The sequence below is a fragment of the Vidua chalybeata genome, chromosome 2, assembly GCF_026979565.1.
Source record: "Vidua chalybeata isolate OUT-0048 chromosome 2, bVidCha1 merged haplotype, whole genome shotgun sequence".
Classification (NCBI taxonomy): Eukaryota; Metazoa; Chordata; class Aves; order Passeriformes; family Viduidae; genus Vidua; species Vidua chalybeata.
The window spans coordinates 48,571,104-48,592,664 of record NC_071531.1 but is presented as its reverse complement, the minus strand read 5'-3'; the positions used below and the strand labels follow the sequence as shown (position 1 = coordinate 48,592,664).

At 40.7% G+C, this 21,561-nt stretch overlaps 1 protein-coding gene across 1 annotated transcript; it reads right to left on the bottom strand.

Moving 5' to 3' along the window:
* Nucleotides 1–2,275: 2,275 nt before the first annotated feature.
* On the bottom strand, nt 2,276–20,447 carry EDNRB (endothelin receptor type B). The gene is made up of 8 exons (XM_053935964.1): nt 20,218–20,447; nt 19,510–19,998; nt 9,727–9,839; nt 9,351–9,555; nt 8,858–9,007; nt 7,791–7,924; nt 7,115–7,223; nt 2,276–5,595 (listed from the first exon to the last, which is right to left on the bottom strand). Exons 2-8 carry the CDS (start codon nt 19,951–19,953, stop codon nt 5,464–5,466), a joined length of 1,287 nt encoding a protein of 428 aa, XP_053791939.1. The 5' UTR covers nt 19,954–19,998; nt 20,218–20,447; the 3' UTR covers nt 2,276–5,463.
* Between the last annotated feature and the right edge of the window lie 1,114 nt (nt 20,448–21,561).

The following is a 21,561-nucleotide window of genomic DNA, read 5'->3' as shown; positions in this document are numbered from 1 at the left end:
AGATATGCACCTTTCATGCTCTATGCTAGTTCCCCGAGACCAGTGGGGCCAAATTTGTAGGATGTGCTACCTGCTATAGGTGCTTTCCAGGAAGAAGCTTCCTGTATCTTTGGCAAAATCCACTTGTCCTGTGAACACCTGTTAGCAATTATGATGCTTGTTACAGTTTAGTTAAGAAAAAAAATTCCAGTTTGCTTGAATTGCTTTGCCATTTCACTTGCAGCTCCAACTAATACTTATCAAATCCATCAGTTTTGGTTTTGTTAACTTGGCATATTTCTCTCCTGCTCCTGCAAAAGCTGCATGTGTTGGACCCATTTATCTGGGGAAGATGTGAATTTTCTGGGGATTTGTCATTATTCTTTTCCCTGATAGCTTCAAATGAGAGCCATTGTCTGACTCCCTTGGTTTCACCATCGATCTGTTTCTTCAGGGTAATCTGGTGTATGAGTTACTCACACAAATTTTGGGAAATGAAGATCATGAAAAGGTAAAAGGGCAACAAATGCTTCCCCTCATACTGCTCACCCAAGAGCAAAAAAAGTAGAAGTAACTTCTGGAGGACATAATTTCTACGGAAGGTCTGGTTACCCTAATTCCTCACCAGTGTGTCTTTTCAGGTTTTACTGGGTTTCAGGATTTGACTCCCACTTTTTTCCAAAGTGCTCCTCTAGGGTGGCTACGCAAGATGCAAAGTTTTATAGCAACACTGAAGTTGAAGATATCTACTGATGGGTATCATATAGATATTGATGTGTCTGCCTACTTGCCACATTGTACCTTAAAATTCCTTCCATATACTACCTCCCACAATCAGGACATCCTTGGATTGTCACAATGATTTAGGATTTAGGATTGTCACAAAGGTTGAGGATACTGATCACTAAGGTAAAACAGTAATTTCTGAAGGTTTTACTTTTCATTATGGTAGATTTTTCTTACTGATAGTAAGAGAAGGGGAGGGGTGCATGGTACCTTTTCACTGCCTGCATTGCTAAATGACAGTACATAGGAGGACTGACAAGACCAAAGAGATGTCATGGTTTTATTTATTGACAGCACTTTTAAGTCCTTTGGTTTGCCTTGGTCTTCTGAAGTGTTCAGCAACTTGGCTTAGAAACTTGAACCCAAGAGCACATCATGTACATGGAGAATTCTGTTGCCTTCTTGAGCAGAATACAAGAACGTGGTGGTCAGAGCAGCAGGCTACAGGACAGCGCAATAAAATGTGAACCACTCTGTGGACCAGATCCAGCCACAGGTTACCAGCTGGACCATCTTGCTCCACCAACACCAGAGTGCCAAATCTGCCCTTCTCAAGAGTGGTCAGAGTAAGCCAGTATTTGAAGAATGTAAGATACCTGTACATGCACATTGCTGGGAAAGTTCTGGCATGTTTAGAAAACTGACAACAAGCTGCAGTTGTGGTCTACCTGTAGAAGGCTGTAGGATCTTAAAAAAAATGCACAAAAAGTGCTTCCTCATAATGAGCGGCTGATGAAGACCCTGGACCATAGCACAAGGTAAAGGGAAAGGAAGTGAAGAGGCCATGAGAGATACTAAGTAGAACATTTACTTACAAGGGATCTCATCTCCACAGGTGCTTCTGTTCCAGGTACAGGAAACTTGAAACTATGTGCTAAAGGTCCTGGGACCATGAAAAAAGACAAATCTATGTCTAGGCCACCAAATAAACAGAAGGAAAATGAACTATTTGGAACAAAGCAGCAGTAGCATCAAACACATTTTGGGACGTACAGATACCACAAGCAAATAAAGTTATGTATTTGACCAGTTACAGCATATTTAGTCTGATACAGTTTCCCACTTCCTCAAGAAAGGGAAATTAAGATACACACAAAATTATACTGTCAGCATGCAAAGGGATGATGGTATTCATGTGGCATATTCCAGCATTGAATGCATAAACTTCTAAATTAACAAACTAAAATCTTCTTGCCTTTTATTTGTGATGTTTCAAACACACGAGAATTTGTGACTATATAAGTGTGTGTAGAGAACAGATTGCGACTGACATTCTGAGCAAAAACAAGCAGAGCAAAGATAGGTATGATTGTTCCAATAAACATCAGACAATTTTGCAATGCATATGCAAGTCTGAACCCTCTCCAATTTTCAAACAGCTGTATAAAACCATCCCACCCAAAAGCTTTGATATTTAGATTAGGATTGCTTACTTCTTTTACATCACTGTCACTGTTTAACAATTAAATGGGACCCCCTAGGAGAAAAAAAGACGCCTTTTTGTAAAGAATCAAAATTACAAATATTTTATTGGTAATTTAGAATGTTTACACTGTTTGATCTACAGAAGTTGCTATTTTAAGTGATCACAGAAAATGAAATATAGAATTATTTTACACAGCTATACAGAACAATTTTTAAAAATCCTTTAAACATTATTTCAGTACATACAACTTTCTCTTGCTAAGCCAGCTGTGTCTTGATTAAGAGCTGTTTGGGACACTGAAATGTCACAGCTCACAGGAGATGCTCCACAACCATCAACTTTTGCATTTGATTCTCTGAGGTACCAGTGTTTCAGTTCAGTTTAGGCAGAATTCAGAGCAGCTGGGAACTAAAATTTAACAGCTATCTGAAAGCCAAAACACAGAGTTGTGATGTAGCTTCTTACAAGTTGTTTTTTCTACCTTGAGCCATGTGAACTCTTCAGACCACTGGGACAGATGACTCTTACTCTGTGACACTGCTCTGGGCAAGCACATCGAACTCCTATAAAGATGCCTGTGTCTCTGTGCAATTGTCCTGCTACCTGTGACCCCGTCTGAGGATTAGAGAGCATTGGACTGGATGTCTTACCCCACAAGCTGATTTCACCCTCTTTCTTTCACTCCTTTAAAAAGTATTTAGCTTTTTCTCTTTTTTCATTCAAAATGGCAAATGTCAGATAGGTTTTTTAAAGAGCTATGTTGGGCCCTAATTCTGCTCAAACTGAATTGAATGGTTAAATGTTTACTGATTTCAGTGAATGGAGGAACAAACCTGCACTGAGGATTTCAGAAAACACCTGTGTGGAGTATTTTATTATTTAATCTTAGAGCTGTATAAGGACAGAAGTTTTGAAATTTTTTATTACAGGAAATGAAAGCTTCAATAAAAATACTGCTTTGAATAATACTGAAAAAATGGTTAAGAATGTACTATTATTTATATATGAACCCAAAAAGGGTATATATGGTCTTTATTTGCAAAACCTATGTATCTGACTTAGCAGGACTTAACAAACAATCAGTCCAGGAAAAAATGAAAAGTATTTTACACAGTTGCCAATACAACAGCTATATTTTATATAAAAAACCCAAAAATATACATGTACAATATTGTAATGATATAACTTGATGAAAATAACACTGATCAGTATCAAATCTAAGATTTCACTTATTACCCATCCTTAACAGATGAAACGCATTTCACAGAAATAGATGCAGGTAGGGTGACATGAAGTTATATTCATGGCTTACTGTGAGAAAGTTACCATGAAAATTAAGGTAAAAATGTAAAGAAGGAAACCTAAAATAGATTTATATGTATAAAAGTTCAGCATTATAGCATCCGAGTGGATGTGCTGCAGCAAGATGGCAACAGCGACCTTATGGTACACACCACACACGCTTGCATGTACACTCCCACAAACACACAAGTGCCCATGCCCAAATGCATGTGCAGGGATCCTCCTCAGCTTGATTATACAAGCATTCACTTACCAGCTTTTGCTGGGGGCAACACCAGGAATGGGGCTCAGCACCCTGTTTTTAGCTGTCTGCAAGGTAGCTGTAGCTACCTAAAGTCAGAAACCCATCTAAGGTAACATCAGCTGAACATTTTAATGGAAGCTGTTTTCATCCTGAGCACCTTTGAGCCACTTCAGTAAAAAATATGAAGTTAATCAAGACTGGAAAAAATATAAAAATCCTTACATGTGAGATCTGGAAATTTAAAATAAAAAAAAAAAATCCTGAGTTTTGATAAATAATTTTATTATAATAAAATACCAAGCCTATTGAAAACATGTGTTTTATAAAAGCATGTTATATGAATTTTTTTCTTGATAAATTCATGCCTTAGTGCACAAAATATGTTAATAAGTCTTTGGGGACTTCTGTAACAAATTAATAGGAAATGCAAAGTCAAAGAATGACCTGTCATGTACATACAAAACATGCATTGCTCCTGGCAACACACATCATGTTTACTACAGGCACCTTTATCTTTTTCTGTTCTTGCAGGGTCCTGCCCATATCTTAATACTTTACAATTAATTACTTTTCACTACTATTTACAGAAGCAGAAACTAATCACACATCTTATGCCCAAAAATATGGAACTACAGAAGTAGAATATATTTTAAAACAGTATGAAGATAAGCTAATGCTACATAGTATGCTTCTCTATAAGTACAGTGAATTATTTTCTTTATGAAGATTTAAATCTAAATGAAGATAGAAGTCCAAATGATCTCTTTTTACCTTCGTTCCATTTTTTTTCACCCATTATTTCTAAAAAAATTTGCCCCAAGACAGTATTTGAATTGTAAAACAGTTTTAAATTGTCACAAAAGTATCTCCAGTAAAGAACCATCAGGCTCTGGAATGCCCACTTTTTACACAGGATACCATCCATTTGTCTTCAACTAAAAATAGCTGAAATAATAGCCGTTGTCTGTATGTTTCTGCTAGTGGTAATTTTTTGCTTCTGGTGTGTTTTTCTCTCCTTTGCTATCAGTAGACACAAATACTCATACCCAAAGTGCTGGCAAATGCACTAAGACACACAGTGGCTACAGAAAGGAATTTATAGAGCCCTTGGGAGGTTCCTTCTGACAATTATAGGTAAAAAACAATCATCAAAGTAAAATGCACCTTTGGATTTACTGCATCCTTTAATATTTTCAGTGGCTACCTCTATAATATACCTGATAAAAATTCTAATTTTAAATATTTAGACTTCTAGTACAAAGTATTTCATGTTTTATTTAAAAAAACTCACAACAGTGATGGTGGTTAATTTGCTTTATAAAAGACAATACATTGAGCTATATATAATAATGGCTTTGATCCAATTAACTTGATATTATGCTGCTTAATAATTACTGTGACTTCAGTTCCTACAAGTGTTACAGAGAATACAAACTTAATCTACAGGAATTGGGGATCATTTGGAAGTGCTGATTCAGAAGTATTCAAGTGCTAACAATGACTTGTTCTTTCTATGCTTCTCTTCATGTTCCATAAATTATGATTTCATAAATGTCCATGATTTTCAATGTGACAGAGTTTTAAGGCAATTTTTTTAATGTTCTTTCTTTTGTGCAAATACAAAACTAGATTTTTCTGGATGTTGCCACCTTGTTAAAAGTAATTGCCACTTTTACTTAAAAAGACACCAGCATTAATGTAAGAGAATATACCTTTTATGCTTGTTTTATGAAGAGCTGTACTTGTTACTAGAGCGGAAATTATCATATCCGTGATCATTAGCTTTGAACTTTAAACAGGACTGCCTTTCCTCCAGGGACAACAGATCTTTGGATTGGCACCAGCAACACAAGCATGACTGTTAAAATAAAAGAAATAAACATTTTACATCACTCTGTTTTTGCACATGTGGCAAAACGCACTGAAAAACTGCCCTTTCTCAGGGGTAGAGTAGGAAATGGCAAATGTGCAAGCTGCTGCTCTGGGGTTAGAGCATAAAACACAGAAATGGGGTTCAACTCTGAGCTGCTTAAATGGCTTCATCAGCAACCTTACTGCTGGAATACAGGAAGAGTTATACTGAGTAGTTATATACAGTAACAGCCACCACACACATACCCCTTCAAATCTGGTCTGCAATTCTAAATGGATCTGAAAATAAAATTATGACTCCTTGTCCTTTCTCTGATAATCTCTCTTGGTGGGAAAAAAAAAGTATTCTTATCTATGCTTTCTAAGCAAGATGCTGCTATTTAGCTCATTGTTCTGAGGTAGAAAAAAAGAGAAGTCAAAAAAAAAAAAAGAAAAAAAAAAGAAGGGTCAAAACCTACATATAATTCATACATTTACTAGATGTACTGCAGACCTTTTTCTCATGGTCCTGTCTGGCCTTTGGTTGCTGGAAGTGCCTTCCTCACACTTACTTCCATGCTCAGGATGCCAGAGATCTCTTACTTGCTTTCAGCTCCAGTGACTCTTTCATGGAGCCAGCAGCATAGACAGGGAAGACAAGACCAACACTAAAACCTCTGCAACCTGTGCTGTCACAATTATGTGGGAAATACATTAACACTACTAGATGTAGAGCTGACTGGCTACTGACTGAAAGATGTTTCCATCTTGCTAGTACGGAATTTAAACAGCCAGGCTATAACCCTAGCTGTGGCCAGTGGTTAAATGCTTAGGAAGAAAAGAAAAATCTAACAATTTGCCATAGGCAATGCAAGGACTCCAATACAGTGTATAAAGATAGTAAGGGTTCACAAAAAAAGCCCAACTCTTCGTATTTTCCAAGCAGACATGAAAGCTGAAGGACTTATGGGCTGCCAGCCACATGCAATCCAGAGCCCAAAATCCTGTGTGGAGAATTAGTGCCCAGTTCTATTCACTCAGACCAAGCCAGGACTACAAACAGATCTGTCTCATAAAATGTTGGTGCTGCAAAGGGTCAAGTACAGATTTGCACCCTCTGCCTCAGATGACTGATCAAAGTGCTCAGTCAGGATGAGGGAACCCAGGCTCATCCCTATCAGGATGCAGAGGATATGCCTACGTGAATCTCTGCAGCACAGTCTGAGTCTGCTTGGTCAGTGCTCTGGAAGTAGCTGGGTGCCAGCTTCAGTCAGGAAGTGATGTAGCACTGATTAGCATGGTCCCCAGAGGGTTTATTGTACACTCTGCTCTTTTGCTTTCTCTTTTTGCTCCCATCAAACCTTAGTTCCTTCCTACGGAACTTCAGCAGGAGAGGGAGACAACACTTACCATAACCCAATTAAAACTTAAAGTAGAATTTAATGACACTTTGTGCATGTTAAGCAATGAATTTTACTACTAACATCATCTTTTAACCAGAGGAGCAACTCCTAGCAGCAACTTACCTTAAAGCAGTTTTGGAATCTTTTGCTCACCAAATACAGAGCTATTGGATTGATGCAGGAGTTCAGTGAAGCCATGTTAATACCGATATAGTCCATCACAAGAAAAAAGCTGTGTGGAAATTAAAGTGAGACACTTCTCATTTGTGTTGAAAAGGCTTAGTAGAGGTTTACAAGTATGGAAATTGGACTCGGTTTCACTAATCAAGACTAGCTATTAAATGTAATAGTAATGGGGCTTAAATCAACAGGATTAACTTGTGTGGGTAAAAGTTATACTCAACAATAAAGTCTGAATCACAAGACCATTCTCATAAAAATAATTTCAGGAGATCCAACTATCTTAACTTTTGGACGAAGAGGTTCAAAAGGTCATTTTGCACAAATTGAATCCTAGCTGCTCTGTTGAAATGGAAAACAGGGACAGAAATCCCCTTTTTATTCTCATAACACCACATGACAGAAGAACAGTCCCAAAAAGGATCAGGAGGAAGATGGGGAAAAGAAATGGAATTCCTCACAATTTTCTTTCTCTGCTATTGGAGTGAAACCAGAGGGTCTGACATGAAGAAGCAGGGTTCAACTCTGGACATACAGAGTAAGCTAGTTCAATAGGAAATCCAAACATTCTTATGGAGAATGCCCACAATATACAGACATTTTATTTTTGCATTCTCACCTTAGAAGTTCACATCTGTTGGGGTCCTTCTGATCATAAATAGTGAGTTTCAAGATTCTGCTTAAGTGAAGTGGGAGCCAACACAAGGCAAAAACAAGTACCAGACAGAACACAGTTTTGGCCACCTCGCGTCTCTGAGAAAGAAAATTGGACAAAACAGTGTTACAGTTCCTCTCTCTCCCTCTGAATTGTTGTTGTCTTCTAATATTCAAATGTTTAATAAACAAGATTAAAAAGCCTATCACAATAGGAGTTAGGAAAGCATCAAATAGATTATTTTCTTGGAATATGTGCTTCATCTTTTCTATTGTTTTAGATGTACAACAGTCTTGCACTGATTCGATATGTCTCTTATTTCAAGAAGTATGAGTAATAACATGAAAAATCGAGGTCACAAAAACATTAATTTAAGCAATAATTTAAATTAAAATTTAAAACATATTTGTCTCCCAGATCACTTTCAAATACCAGCTTGTTTTCTATTGCATTTCCTTGTACTTTGATCTCACATCTTATTTTAAATGCCCCAAGAGATTCCAATTACAGCTCTAACCAGGTACGAGGAAAGGAGCAGAAATACACATTAGAGAGCAATCATAGTTTCATTCTAGTGATGTCTGATGTTTGTGTCTGGGGCACTAGTGCCTTGGAATGTCTGCTAGAATATGTTCTGCTAACATATACTGTTAACCTCACTGGATTTCAGCAAGAATTTTTTTCAAAATAATTAACAGTTTAATAGCACCACCTTCTAGACTAGTGCATGACTTCAGTTTTCATTACAAAATAGCCAACTCTCATTATAGCAAAGAAATAAAACCTATAAAACCTGAAACATTAAAACCAAACAAGAATGAAACAAATTTTTGATTTTCAGTTAAAATCTTAGGTTCCTGAGGGCTCTGATATATACAAATGTATATGAGTTCAGCAGCACCACTGCTAGGAAAGTTCACTTTGCTTCTAATCCTGAAGTCATACAAGAACAGAATGATATGGCAGGAAAATCAATAAAGTGATTAGTTAGCCTGTCTACAGTTAAAGAGTGGCCAGGGATAAATTTTTACCTGTTTTAAGTGGTCATTTAAAGCAATCTGCATCCCACTTTTCTTTCGTAACATCTCACAAGTCATGAGAGTATAAAAACATGCTGTGATAGCCAGTGGCAAACAGAAGTAAAAGCTGAACAGCCACCAGTCTTTAGCTTGCTTGTAAAACTGTAAAGAAAAAAGCAAAGCAAAAACATGGTTAGGAATTAAATGCTGTGCATTTTGCTAAGTGTGCTGTAACTAATTGGTCAGCCTGTCCTGAAAAGCATTTCTGTAAGGTGTACATTAGAAGTGAGAAAACTGGACAAAACAGCAGTATGTTCAAAGCCCACAAAAAGTCAAAGATTTCTGAATGCTCTTCTTTGAACCAGTATGCTTCAGAAATGTCAGTATTTCATTTGAACATTATATTCACCTACATGTCACATACACCTGTGCACATTACAATCCACACAACACCGTGAACATCCAAGGAACTCGCCTAGAGATTTTATCGATGTTAGTGACTTACCATCATAAAGGATGTTTTCTGTGTGGGGTGAAGCAAGCAGATTCTAAGATACCTTCCTCTGTACTCCATCGTAATCATGTCAAATGCAATAGCTTCTGGAACAGCCAGTATCACTGATATGACCCAGATGAGGACAATTTCCACAGCAGTCCACTTTGGCACTCCAATTCCTTTAATGCGACTCCAAGAAGCGACTGCTCGGTACCTGAAGCAACAGCACACATTTACAAATTCAAAATACAAGAAAACTCACCCAGTTTAACTGGCTATTATTATTAAATCCTATTTGCATTGTATCAGCTGAGTGGAAAGGTGAATTTGAGCCAATGCCCATATAGGAAACAAATTAGCGACTTCAATGAAAAATGGGTCTCACCTGTCTATACTGAGGGCACACAAACTCAGCACTGTGATGCCCACTGAGGCCTTTTGAATGAAGGGCACTAATTTGCACATTTCAACACCAAAGGGCCAGTCCTCTGCAAGTAGCTGTGAAAAGAAAACAACAATTATTTTAAAAAAAGTCCTTCCCAGTGCTGAAACATGGAGTTCTGTCTTGCCTGTTTTCCTTTTCCACCAGGTCTTGTCCTGTGAAGACAGGCTGAATGGGGTTTGTTCAGTCTGGAGAAGAGAATTCGCCAGGGAGGGCTTGTAGCAACTTTTCAGTACCTAAAGGGGGCCTGAAAGAAGGCTGGGGTGGGACTTTTTAGGGGCGTTTAGTCATAGAACAAAGAGGAAATGTCTTTAAACTGAGATATTGTGAATGCCTGACCTCCGGAAGTGTTCAAAGCTGGGTTGGACTGGGCATTGAGCAACCTGGGCCACTGAAAGGCGTCCCTGCCTGTGCCATGCCATGGAGGTAGGAACTAGACAACCTCTAAAGTTCGAGTCAAACCATTTTATGATTCTATTCAAAACTTAGTCAAGAAGAACCTTTTCATGAGGGAGTCCCTGAGGTTTGTGTCCTAAAAACTAGACAGTAGCAGTGTAGTCACACTCTGGTGGGATAAGGGTATCACTTAAGTCTTAGTCCTGCCTCTTAAAGCTCTGCAAACTCCACTCCTTTTGCTTCTAACTTGTTCATGGGAAAAAAATGACAGAGCAGGTGAGCATCCTCCACATCTTTGAATTGTCCTTATTTGCCTTGAGTGTTCACTGCTTTTCTTACACATCTCAAATAACACACCCTTGGTCAGAAATACAGAAAATTTCTTGAGGCTGATAAGAACAGGGACAAAGCCAGCAGGTGCAAATCTGGGGTGGAGTTTATTTGAAGCTTAGTGTCTAGGCTTCATCAGCGGAAAGGTCAGGCAACACTGGCGAGAAATATACACCCCACAGTTTTTAGCTGACCATCTGAGAACAAATGAAAGGGCCCACTGGACATTCCAGGAGCACAGGCAGATAGTTTGATCTAAATGTTTTGCAGCAGGTAAAAACATCAGATGAATCCCTCACTAATGGTCTTCATTGAACAATTCACCGGTATTCTCTATAATAATACCAAAAAGACTATCTGCGCATTCAGCAAATTTTAAGTACTAAGAAATAAAGAAAATAGCACAATGCATTTCAGGATGGCTCACTTGCACTTTGAATCATACACTTTAATGGAAATCTTGTCACATCCCCAGCTGCACATTTTATCTTTTATCTGATTTAGGGGAAAAGATTTACTGGACACAGAAAGCACCTTACTTACAGCTGATTATGTGAACAGACAAACATCTGTAGCCTCAGTTTAGCAATGTTTATCCTTTGAACTCTGACGTGAGCTTCTTTGATGGTCAAATACACCAGAGCAGAGCCAAATCTTCCAGTTTTCATTAAAACAACATTCTCATTCTCCACAACAAGTGTTGTGCCAAGAAATAGACGCAACAGTTATATAGAAGAGTAAACTTCCGGAGTTTCTGTAATTAGTTAGATTATCTAAACCCATCTCTGTTTTTCATACCTTTCTTCAAATGAGGTCTTTGGAATCTGTTGCAAATACAGGGCTACAGAATAGAAAAGGAGAAGGAAGAATGAGGACTAATCAAAAAACACTGGAAAATCTTTCCCTTGGCTTGAGTCTCTTCGAACAACTCATTTAAGAGGGCTGTAAGAACGGAAGAATACCTCATCAGACTCTGTGGATGTTTCTGGGAACCAGAAAGGCTACAAAGTTTCTACGGAGGGTTCTGGACAGGCTGGATTGATGGGCCAAGGCCAAGCTTATGAGGTTCAACAAGACTTGGGTCACAACAGCCCCATGCAGTGCTACAGGCAGGAAGAGTGGTGGGGAAGTGGCTGTAAAGATCTGTGAGAAAAGGACCTGGGAGTGCTAGTAACACCTGGCTGAACATGAGCCATCAGTGTGCCCAGGTAGCCAAGAAGGCCAATGGCATCTTGGCCTGTATGAGAAGGACCAGGGCAGTGACTGTCCCTGTATTTGGCACTGCTGAGGCCACACCTCAAGTGCTGTGTCCAGTTCTGGGCCCCTCACTACAAGAAAGACATTGAGGTTGAGGTGCTGGACTCTGTTCAGAGAAGGGCAACAAAGCTGGTGAAGGGTCTGGATAATAAGTTGCATGAGGAGCAGCTGAGGGAGCTGGGATTATTTAGTCTGGAGAAGAAGAGACCTTGTTCTCTACCGCTGCCTGAAAGGAGGCTGTAATAAAGTGGGGGCTGGTCTCTTCTGCGTGTAAGAAACAACAGGACAAGAGGAAATGGCTTCAAGTTGCCCCAGGGAAGGTTTAGATTGGGTGTTAGAAAAAAATTTCACTGAAAGGCCTGTCAGGCATTGGAACAGGCTGCTCAGGGAAGAGTTCAAAAAAAGATGTACATGTGGCTCTTGGGGACATGGTCTAGGGATGAGCACAGTGGTGGCAAGGTTGATGGCTGGACTTGATCTTAAGAGATCTTTGCCAACCTTAACTATTCCACGATTCTGTAATTGAAGGTAGCCACAGAGTTGCCTGTTCACACTGGTTTGGTTCAGCAAAGTCCTTATGCAAACATACATGTCCATCTAAGGGTAAACACTTACAAGGCCCATGAGAGTTTTTTGAAGAGTCCTGATATAATTTAAATATAATTTTATTTGAACAAAAAGGAAGTTAAGAACATTTCATGACGGTGGGCTTTTGGGAATCTCTATGAAGTGGCCACCAGTATTTTCAGATACCAGAATACCTCCAAATACCTGCTTTAGCTCTGTGTCGTAATGGAATCTTTAAAAGAATAGTAGTAGACAAACTGCAACATGGCTCAGCTTTCTATTTTTCAATGATCTACTTAAGTAAGACAATAAATATAAAGCCTCTGCAGAAATGAAGCAGAGAAATAAATTCTAAGGATTTACGTTTCTCAAGAATTTTATGGAAAGTAATAAAGCAGAGGAAGAAGGGATGAGGTTGTAATAACCATACAGTATCTTTTGCTTATATGATGTAGGAAAATAACACAGTCTGCAATTAAAGTATTTTCAGTAAAGCCTCTCCCTGGAACGACTTCTGAATTTCTGTAAGGGGTTGACAGTAACAATCTACTATTAAAACTGTAATGTGAATAATCAAATGTATTCTAAATTTACACCCTACAGAATTGAATGACACCTGGATTGATTTATATCAATCAGGCAGTGAACCTCCAGCCTTTCACATCTATTTGCCATAGAAATCAAGGACTGGGTAGTAAGTACATTGTATACTTATTTATGGTACCTACTGTACATTGTACATGAGTATATACTAGACTAGGGAGAACTTATTTAAAAAAAAGCACTTTGAAGTAAAATATTCTTTTCTTTGTAACTGAAATGCAGGACTTCGGTCAAATCTCTATTGGTAGGATCTGTTGAAAACTTTTATTTACATCTAGCTGGTATGTAGAGCCTGTCTCTCTCCCCTAAAATCACACCAGTTCAGCCAATTGTTGTAGATTTTGCTGAACTAATACTTATCACTTAGGTGCAGACAGTCACACCTGTGCTCCAAACTGACTGGATTTGAGCCAGCTCCAGTTTGGGATTATAGAGGTGTGGCACATGACTGAATGCAATTTACTGAGAGAAAGGGTGCATTAGCTTTGGTTTATCATAAAATAAAAACATTACTTTAATTCAGCCAGCTTATATCAGGGCAGAATGGACATGCAGCTGTCTGCACTGGATTGCAAAAACATGTGCTTTATGTCTTGCAGCTGATGTATTGTGAAATTTGAGCATTTTAATGCATGAGTCACAAGTTTCTCTATCATGGTTTCTCCACCACTGCAAGTGGTTAATGATACAGGCTTTACACCAAAAGCCTGAAAACATTAAGAAAGTAAAAGGAAAAAACCAAAAGAACGTTTTGATTGCTGAACTATGTTTCCTTGATGTTTCTGTTTGTTCTCTGTATTGCTATCCCCTTCAAATACGGCTTTGAAGTACAGTGAAGATCCAATGTAAAGTATTTGGGAGCATCACCTTCATGGACAATGATAATTCTTAGTGAAATACAGATGTAGCCTATTGAAATTTTGTATGAGTAAAATTATTCTCTTAGGAGTCACAATAGAGTAGCTGTAAAAAGATTATCATTTTACAAATGACTTGGAGCCATGAGAGGAGATGCTGCCAAGTGGCAGCAAAGAGAAAAATAATGTTGTGTTTTCATAAGTAAGATGCCAAGAGCAGTCTACCACTGGCTGTATTCCGAGTGACCTTTCCAATGTTTTACAGTCACTTATTTTACAGAGGCAAAGTTTTAATTGCTGAGCAGCAGAGACGTGTTTAAGATGAAATAGATCAAAAGGAAAGGGAAAACATTGCAATGAATAAAGTGAAAGCATACTTAAGAGAACCAATACATCTGATGCACGCCTAGCCAACACTTTCTCAGACCGGACAGATCTGAGCCTAAACTGATGTACAAGCTGCAGAGCTATGAAAGAAGCCCCAAGAGATGATGTGACTCACAGACACCTGTGAATCACAATTCCTACTCTGCTTTCTCTTAGTTGTGCAAGAACTGAGAGATGTTCTCAATCTGCTGCTGGAATGAGCCAGGCTGTGAGCACGATGTGCTGCTCTAGGGCTCAGCTGCTGTGGTCCCCAGGCAGAAGGCTGATACCTGGCTCCAGCCCACAGCAGCTCACGGGCTGCAGTGGGGCAGGAAGAAGCAGCAAAACGTGTGAATATTGCCACCAGTGTTCCAGTCCCAAGCAGTGAATGCACATGGGAAACGCAGAGCAGGAATTCACGCTTCTGCCAAGGTGTGCGTTCACAGCAAGCCTCATTTGCAGGACACTGGACTTGATTTTCATCATTATAAACAGCAGGCACAAGAGAAAACAGACATGCAGCTCTAGACATAATTCACACACAACAGTTTTTCGATGTATCTCTGAAATGACTGGTAGATTTTCACCTCAGTTTTTTTGGTGGGTTTTTTTTTGTGTGTTTTTGTTGTTTGTTTGTTTGGTTTTGTTGTTTGGTGGGGGTTTTTTTGTGTTTTTTTTTTTTTTTTTTTTTTGTTTTGTTGTTTTTTTTTTTTTTTTTTTTTTTTTGGTTTTTTTGGTTTTTTTTTTTGACACGGGGACATACAGATATTTTACAGGAACAAGAATTTTTCAAAACAGAAAATTTGCCCAGGAAATTAAAATTATGGTCAAGGATAAATCAGACAACATTACAAACTTATTACTATTTAGCAATACTTATGTCAGGTGAGGATCTCCCCTACAGACAAGAAAATGTATTTTCTGCTTTCAAGCATAGCTTGGATTGCTTTACTGATCTATCTAATAAACTGTGTAAAATGTTAATAATGAGCCATGCAATTATTTTATTTCCTTGTATTCTTGTAGGAGCAATTTTCATACTCCTGCTAGAAACTTAGTAAAAAAAATTAAGATAAAGTAATTTTATAGAGTCACCTTGAAAATGACAGAAACCTCGTAATGTGCTGTTGAAGTAAAAAATTTCTGCAATTTCACAACTCCATTGGAAAGACTGCATCAAAAGTAACCACTTAGAAAGCCATGCTGCTGTCAGATTGGGATGCATAAATACAGGGGAGAAGAAGCCAAAACAGGTCAAAACTTGCTTTGAAAGTTGTCACATGTATCTTTTATACATGTGACTGTATATACAATGTATACATATGAAAAAAACTACTTTCAATTTACAAATCTATACTAGCATCATCTAACTTCAGTTTTTAGATCTACCATGGAAACTACGTATGTGTACTTTTATCAGCATTCAGACATTTCCACTACTCCATATACCTGACTTCAGAATGGACTGTTCCCATCTAAATACAGAATAAAGTTACCCCTCCCCGCCACTGCCTGCAGAGTCCAGACAGGTTCCTCCACTGGACAATTCAGATCTTTCTTAAGGGCCTATAACCTGCACTTGTTCACCATAAAAGGTTCTTAAGCAAAACAGACTTCTAGCTTAATACGGTCAGAAATCAATAAACTTCCTGTAAGAAATTCTGAGATGAACTTTGCAAGACCTCAAGTAAGTGGTTCAGATCTTGGAAGAAAGGAAATTATGCATTTCTTCCAATAAAATGGCCACTACCTTTAACATCAGAAGAACCAGCAACCAAGAGTTCTAATATGGAAGAGTGAGAATCCTTTCTAAAGAGAAGCACTTTGATTAGAAAGTTAGAAAAAGGCTGGCTTTATCATAATGCATGCCCTACAGTACTTGTATTACAAGAGTAAGTTCATTACAAATAAATTTCTACAGAAATCTTCAGTGCCTTTTTCAGAGAATACCTGGATTAAAAAAGGAGCCAATTTGTATCTGCATGGTATATAGAGTGCCTAATCTTTCTTGTATTTCCAGTGCTTGATAATGCCATATTATGTTAACCAGAATTTTTATGCAATCCCTAAATAAAGTTAATGAAAATAAATCAGTGCCTACAAAGCTGACTCTGGACCTTGATTAGTGGCTTGGATAAAGACTAGATTTTTTTCCTTCCCTTGAATTTTTTCTCCACTCTTCCATTGTGCTCTGAGAAAAAGGAACCTATGACAATATTGCCAGGTAGATTTTCTTCTTCAGACATTTCTTGGTAGTCAAAGAGTTCAGAACACCCCACAATAATGTGCAGAGCCTCGATTGCTCCTCTTGTTAAAAGTCCACTGGGATATGACAATAAGTTTGATTTCATATACAGGAACAAATATTACAAAATAAGAGAGAGAGATGTTGTTTGTGTATCAGAAGAGAAAGCATGTTAGTATGTGATGTGGTTATGGCTTTTTAAGCCTATGAGAGGCAAAGCTAGTGTAAGTTTAGAATTTCGAGTCCTGATGTTTTGGTGTCTTAGACATGGAACTTAACAACTTTATTTACTTGTGAAAGTCAGCATAATCTGTCTAGAACTGCAGACTTGTATTGTCAGATGCACAAGCTGCCACTGTCTTAGCTTCCAAAGTTTAAGTGCAGAGAAGGACACAAAAAGCTCACCGACCACCTACTCCATCCTGCTCCTTAATTGTTGTTTGCAGCCTCAAATTAACAAGGACTTATTCTGTTCAGTGGAGCAGCATAGCATCACCTGCACATCCAATTAGTAGTGATTTTGCAAAGTTTCTACATTGCCAAAACATTACATACTGCAGAATGACTGTCTCAGACTTTCCTCTGCTTCCCATTCTACAGCTCAAACATCCAGGTAAAGCCAGACCAGGACCCAGAAAGCCAAAAAGGTCTGCCAGGTTCTACATGCTGGAACTGAATGCCATTCAAGCCCTCATTTCATAGCTAGTTTCCTGACTGTGTGACATATTCTGATATTTTCCATTTTCTAGTGAACATATTGCATGATATTCAAATTTAGGAATGTAATGGACTAATTAGCATCTTATGCATTGGATTGCATTTGCCTCCCTATCCAGCTAACACCTTTTTTTCTTTAGATACCCTTGGTTTAGGAGATGTCAATTTTCATTTGTGCACTTTTTCAGCTACTTATGTATTCACTTAAACAGTCTCAGGGGACATATTTTGCAGTTATCCCTTTTAATACCTAATAAAAAGCTTCTTCTAGTGCAGCATTTGAATTGTCTCCTACAGGTCTATCTGGAAATCATTCACAGACACTTTCCCACTTTCTAGGGCAAGTGTTGAAGAAAGAACTGCTGGCATTTTATTAAAATGAGAAATTCTCTCACAGTTTCATGCAGCTGCCTCACTGATGATGTGGCAGCAAATGCTGAATCTGGATCTGTTTAATGCAGTCTTAAATTGTTTCAAACTGCAAGTTACAATGCTAAGTATACTTGATTTACTGAGGGAGCCTTTGCTTCTCGTACTGCTGAGTGATCAAAACCAGTGTTTTTATTGCATTACTGTATGTATTCTCCCTGTTGCTCTGGAATGAAATGGGATGTACAGTTGATAAAAAGTTATCAACTCAGACTTCCCTCAAAATTTGATTAAATAAATATAGCATCTAATAGCTGTTTTTATCTTTTCTTTTTAAACTTGCCTTTATTAAAAAATTCTGTCTTAAAATTGCAAATATTTCACTCATTATTATAAGGGATAATATAAAGTGAGTATGGGTTCTTCAGTAAAATGATTAGCAGTGAGGGACATTTAGCACCTGAGAGCTATTGCATAGCTCCTAGCATTATCAGTAGCACAATAAAAATCCTAGACTCACAGCTGGTGCAATATTTATTGGTTAGTAGTCTGACCCTTTATTCCTCCTGCTCCAACCTGCTCATAATGATACGCCTGGTGACATTCAATCAAGAGTAAGAACTGAGGTATATTACCACATATTAACATTAATTTTGAAATTATCACTGGCATCGCAAAGTCTCATACTGAACAACTGTTATTGATTTAATCTTTTTGATTTTTCTGAGAACAGATGAACAGAATCTTTTTGTTCAATATATTTTTTACAAAACCACATTTTTAAAGCAGTTATTTTGTTTTCTAAATTCCACCTTCATTCAAAAGAGTACACTCCTCTCACAAGAATTAAGAGAGTGTATAGTATAAAAACCACTGAAACTTCAAATCTGAGAACAATCATGTAATCCAAATTAACTGGATCATGAATTTAACACAATGATGACATTCCCTGCTTTGTAATACTTAAATACTTTAAAAGGATAAAGAGAGAAGATTCTCTCATCTCAGCAGCTTCTGGGATAATTATTATGGATTCAAAATCTGTCCCTTCAACATGGCTTTCTAAAAGTACAAGTAACAACCCCTAGTTTACAATCATGTATACAAAGTGAAAAGAAGATGATAGATAAAGACTCTTCTGTTCACTTTATGAAGCTGCTGATGGGTGCTCAGGGATCCAGACTGCAAACTTTCAAAGCAGAAGGAGCTCAATTATTTCCAGTATACCTTCAGAGAGTGCTAGATTACAACTAGAGGCTGGATTCAACTGCCCAGTTAATTCCTTAGGACAAATGGATTGCACAAGCTGGGTAGAGAAGACAGGGGTTGTCTCCCCTCCATGGCAAGTCTTATCAAGTCAAAGCACAGACTACTGAAGGTGTGAGAGGTGCAGGTGTGGCTCATTCCCTTTTATGCTGCCCAAGCTGCAACACTAGCAAAGGGTGAAAGGGTTCACAGCTCAGGAAAGCATCGTGCCTCCCAACCAAGAGATGTATAAAACTGCTTAACTGAACGATCTTGGCTCCTCCTAGAAAAGCCCCCACGCCAAAAGGGACTGTACAGACCCATGTAAAGTATCATGACCAAGCTTGCTGCAGCTGAGCACAAGGGACCAAGTGGTACCCACAGGAGAGGGTCTTCTGTGCCTCACCTCCATTCCTCGACCAGCCCACTGAACATTTATCTATTGCATTAACTTCCTTTATCCCTGCGACAGCACCTGTTTCCAGGTGATTTTCAGAGCTTGGCCACCTCCGTTCTGCCCCATTCCCAGCCTGGAACGCTCAGAGGGATGGGACTGAGGCACAGAGAAGGTGACATCTGCGACCACATCTGACCAGAATACCACCCTCCGGCAGGGTTTTGTTGTGAGGTGAAGTCCACGGGTGTCTCCCAGCCAGGAAGGGACGCGTTTCCCCGCGGCGGGGACGGGCATCTGCGGGGACCGGCAGGGAGCACCGAGGGGTGACCGCCGCACCCCCGCCCCCGCTCCCGAATCCATCCCCGGCCCCTCCTCACCTTGTAGACATTGATGGGGATGTCGATAATGATGTGGAGCAGGTCGCCCAAGGCCAAGCTGGCGATGAGAATGTTGGGGCCGTTCCTCATGCACTTGTTCTTGTAGATGATCCGCAGCAGCGTGGAATTGCCGATGATGCCCAGGACGAAGACCAGGCAGGACACGACCGTATTGATGTACTTGAAAGTCTCCTTGATCTCCGTCTGCCCCGTGCACATTGGGGGAGAGGCGGAGCGCGGCCGCCCTCCGGCCGCCCCCGCGCCCTTGGGCAGCGCGGCCGGGCGGGACGCGTTGTGCTCGGCGCCGCGCAGCGCGGGGGTCGCGGCCGTCGGGGATGCGGCGGCCGCGCTCTGCCTGCCCGGGCCCGGCCGGAGCAAGGAGCCGTCGTCCTCGGCGGCAGCGCGGTAGTTGAGGAGCAGCAGCAGGAGGAGGAGGGCAGGCATGGCTGTGCGGCACGGCAGATTGCCCCCGCCGCCGTCAGCGCCGACCTGCGCGGAGAGAGAGGACAGGGCGTCAGCTGTGGGGACGCTGCGCCCCGCCGCTCGCTGCCCCGGGGCCGGGGCGCTGCTGTCCCCGGGCGGTGCTGGCGCTGCAGGCGGCTCAGCCGGCAGAGCAGCGCCGGGACTAAAAGCTGCGCGGTGGCGGCCGTAGCCAGCAGCCCCTCCGGCCGGACCTGCTCGGCGTCGCCCCGCTCGTCTCCCGCTCACCTCGCCGAGCGGAGCCGAGCCGATCCTCCCCGCCCGCCGGCCAGGCAAGGCAAACGCGCTCCGCTGGCTGTCGCCGGGCTCCGCGCCCCGGCTGCGTGTCCCCGCCCGGGCCCAGCTGCCGCCGCTCGCCAGCGATGGGCGCTCCGCTCGCGTAGAAGGCAGGGACGGGCGCCGGCGGCAGAGCCCGGTGTCCGTCAGCCGCACACCGACCCTGCGGCCAAAGTCGTGCCGGTGGCGCAGGGCCCCCCCTTTTCTAAAACATTCAACCGCATCTGGCCCATCAGTCACAGCCAGACCCCACCCGCGTCCTCCGCCCCCAGCGCAGCCCGGCCCAGCCCTCCGCCCGCCGGCCCCGCGGAGCCTCCCATCACCGCTGTCAGGAGTCCCCCCTGGCCGAAGGGCTCCCAACCTCGGTAACGACCAGGCGGAATGCCCTGCGACCTCTCCCTTGTCTTGTACCAGGCTGATTTGGCAGCCTAAAGAAGCAGACTTTTCGGGCTTTGAAACAATTTTTCATGAGGGCTGTTACAAGAGGTATGGGCATTGCTGGAGGACAGTTGGGAAGAAGAGGGCACCCTCTGTCCTATCCGAGGCTCACTCCCAGTAGCTGGGTACGGGATTCTCCCGCCTAAAGACCCCCCCTTGCACAGCCCGAGGGGCGCACACGCTGAAGAAGCTGCCTGCGTCTACGAGTTCAGTGCCACGTTTTAAAGCGCTTCACAAAACCTTTCTGACATCAGAAATAGTAATTTGACTGCCCTGAAGTTGCAGTTCGGTTATCTGGTTGGTTGCCGCTTTGGGCAGCCTTAGCAAGGCGTCTGATCTCAGTGAACTCGTTCCAGTCGTTGCACCCTTCGGTGAAGCGTAAGGAAAGAAGGAAAGAGATTTGTACAGGATTTTGTGGAGACTAAGAACAGCCTCTGCAGGTTGGACACAATTGCATGTCTAACTTAAGAGAGTTGAATTTAAAACTGATTTTCAGCATCTCTGTGTACATCTCCCTGATGTTCTTTTTTTCTTAAATCATTCTGGATGCTAAATCTAGAATATATACATGCTTAGTTACAGAAGCAACCTGCTCACCTACATTACTGACAAACCCATATGGGAAAACACTGAAAACCACATGCTTTTTTTAAAAAATTGGTGATCTGATTTATCTAATCTTTTCCAGCATCTCCTGCTAACATACCCTTGTGCTACTGGAGCAGACAGCCTTTTCTTGTCCTCATTTAACTTCCTTTTCACATCTTTATCTTTGTTTAAAAGACTTTTCTATTAAACACCTTTCCCATTCAATCATTCTTGATCAATTTCCTCATTTACATCACAGTGATTTTTCTT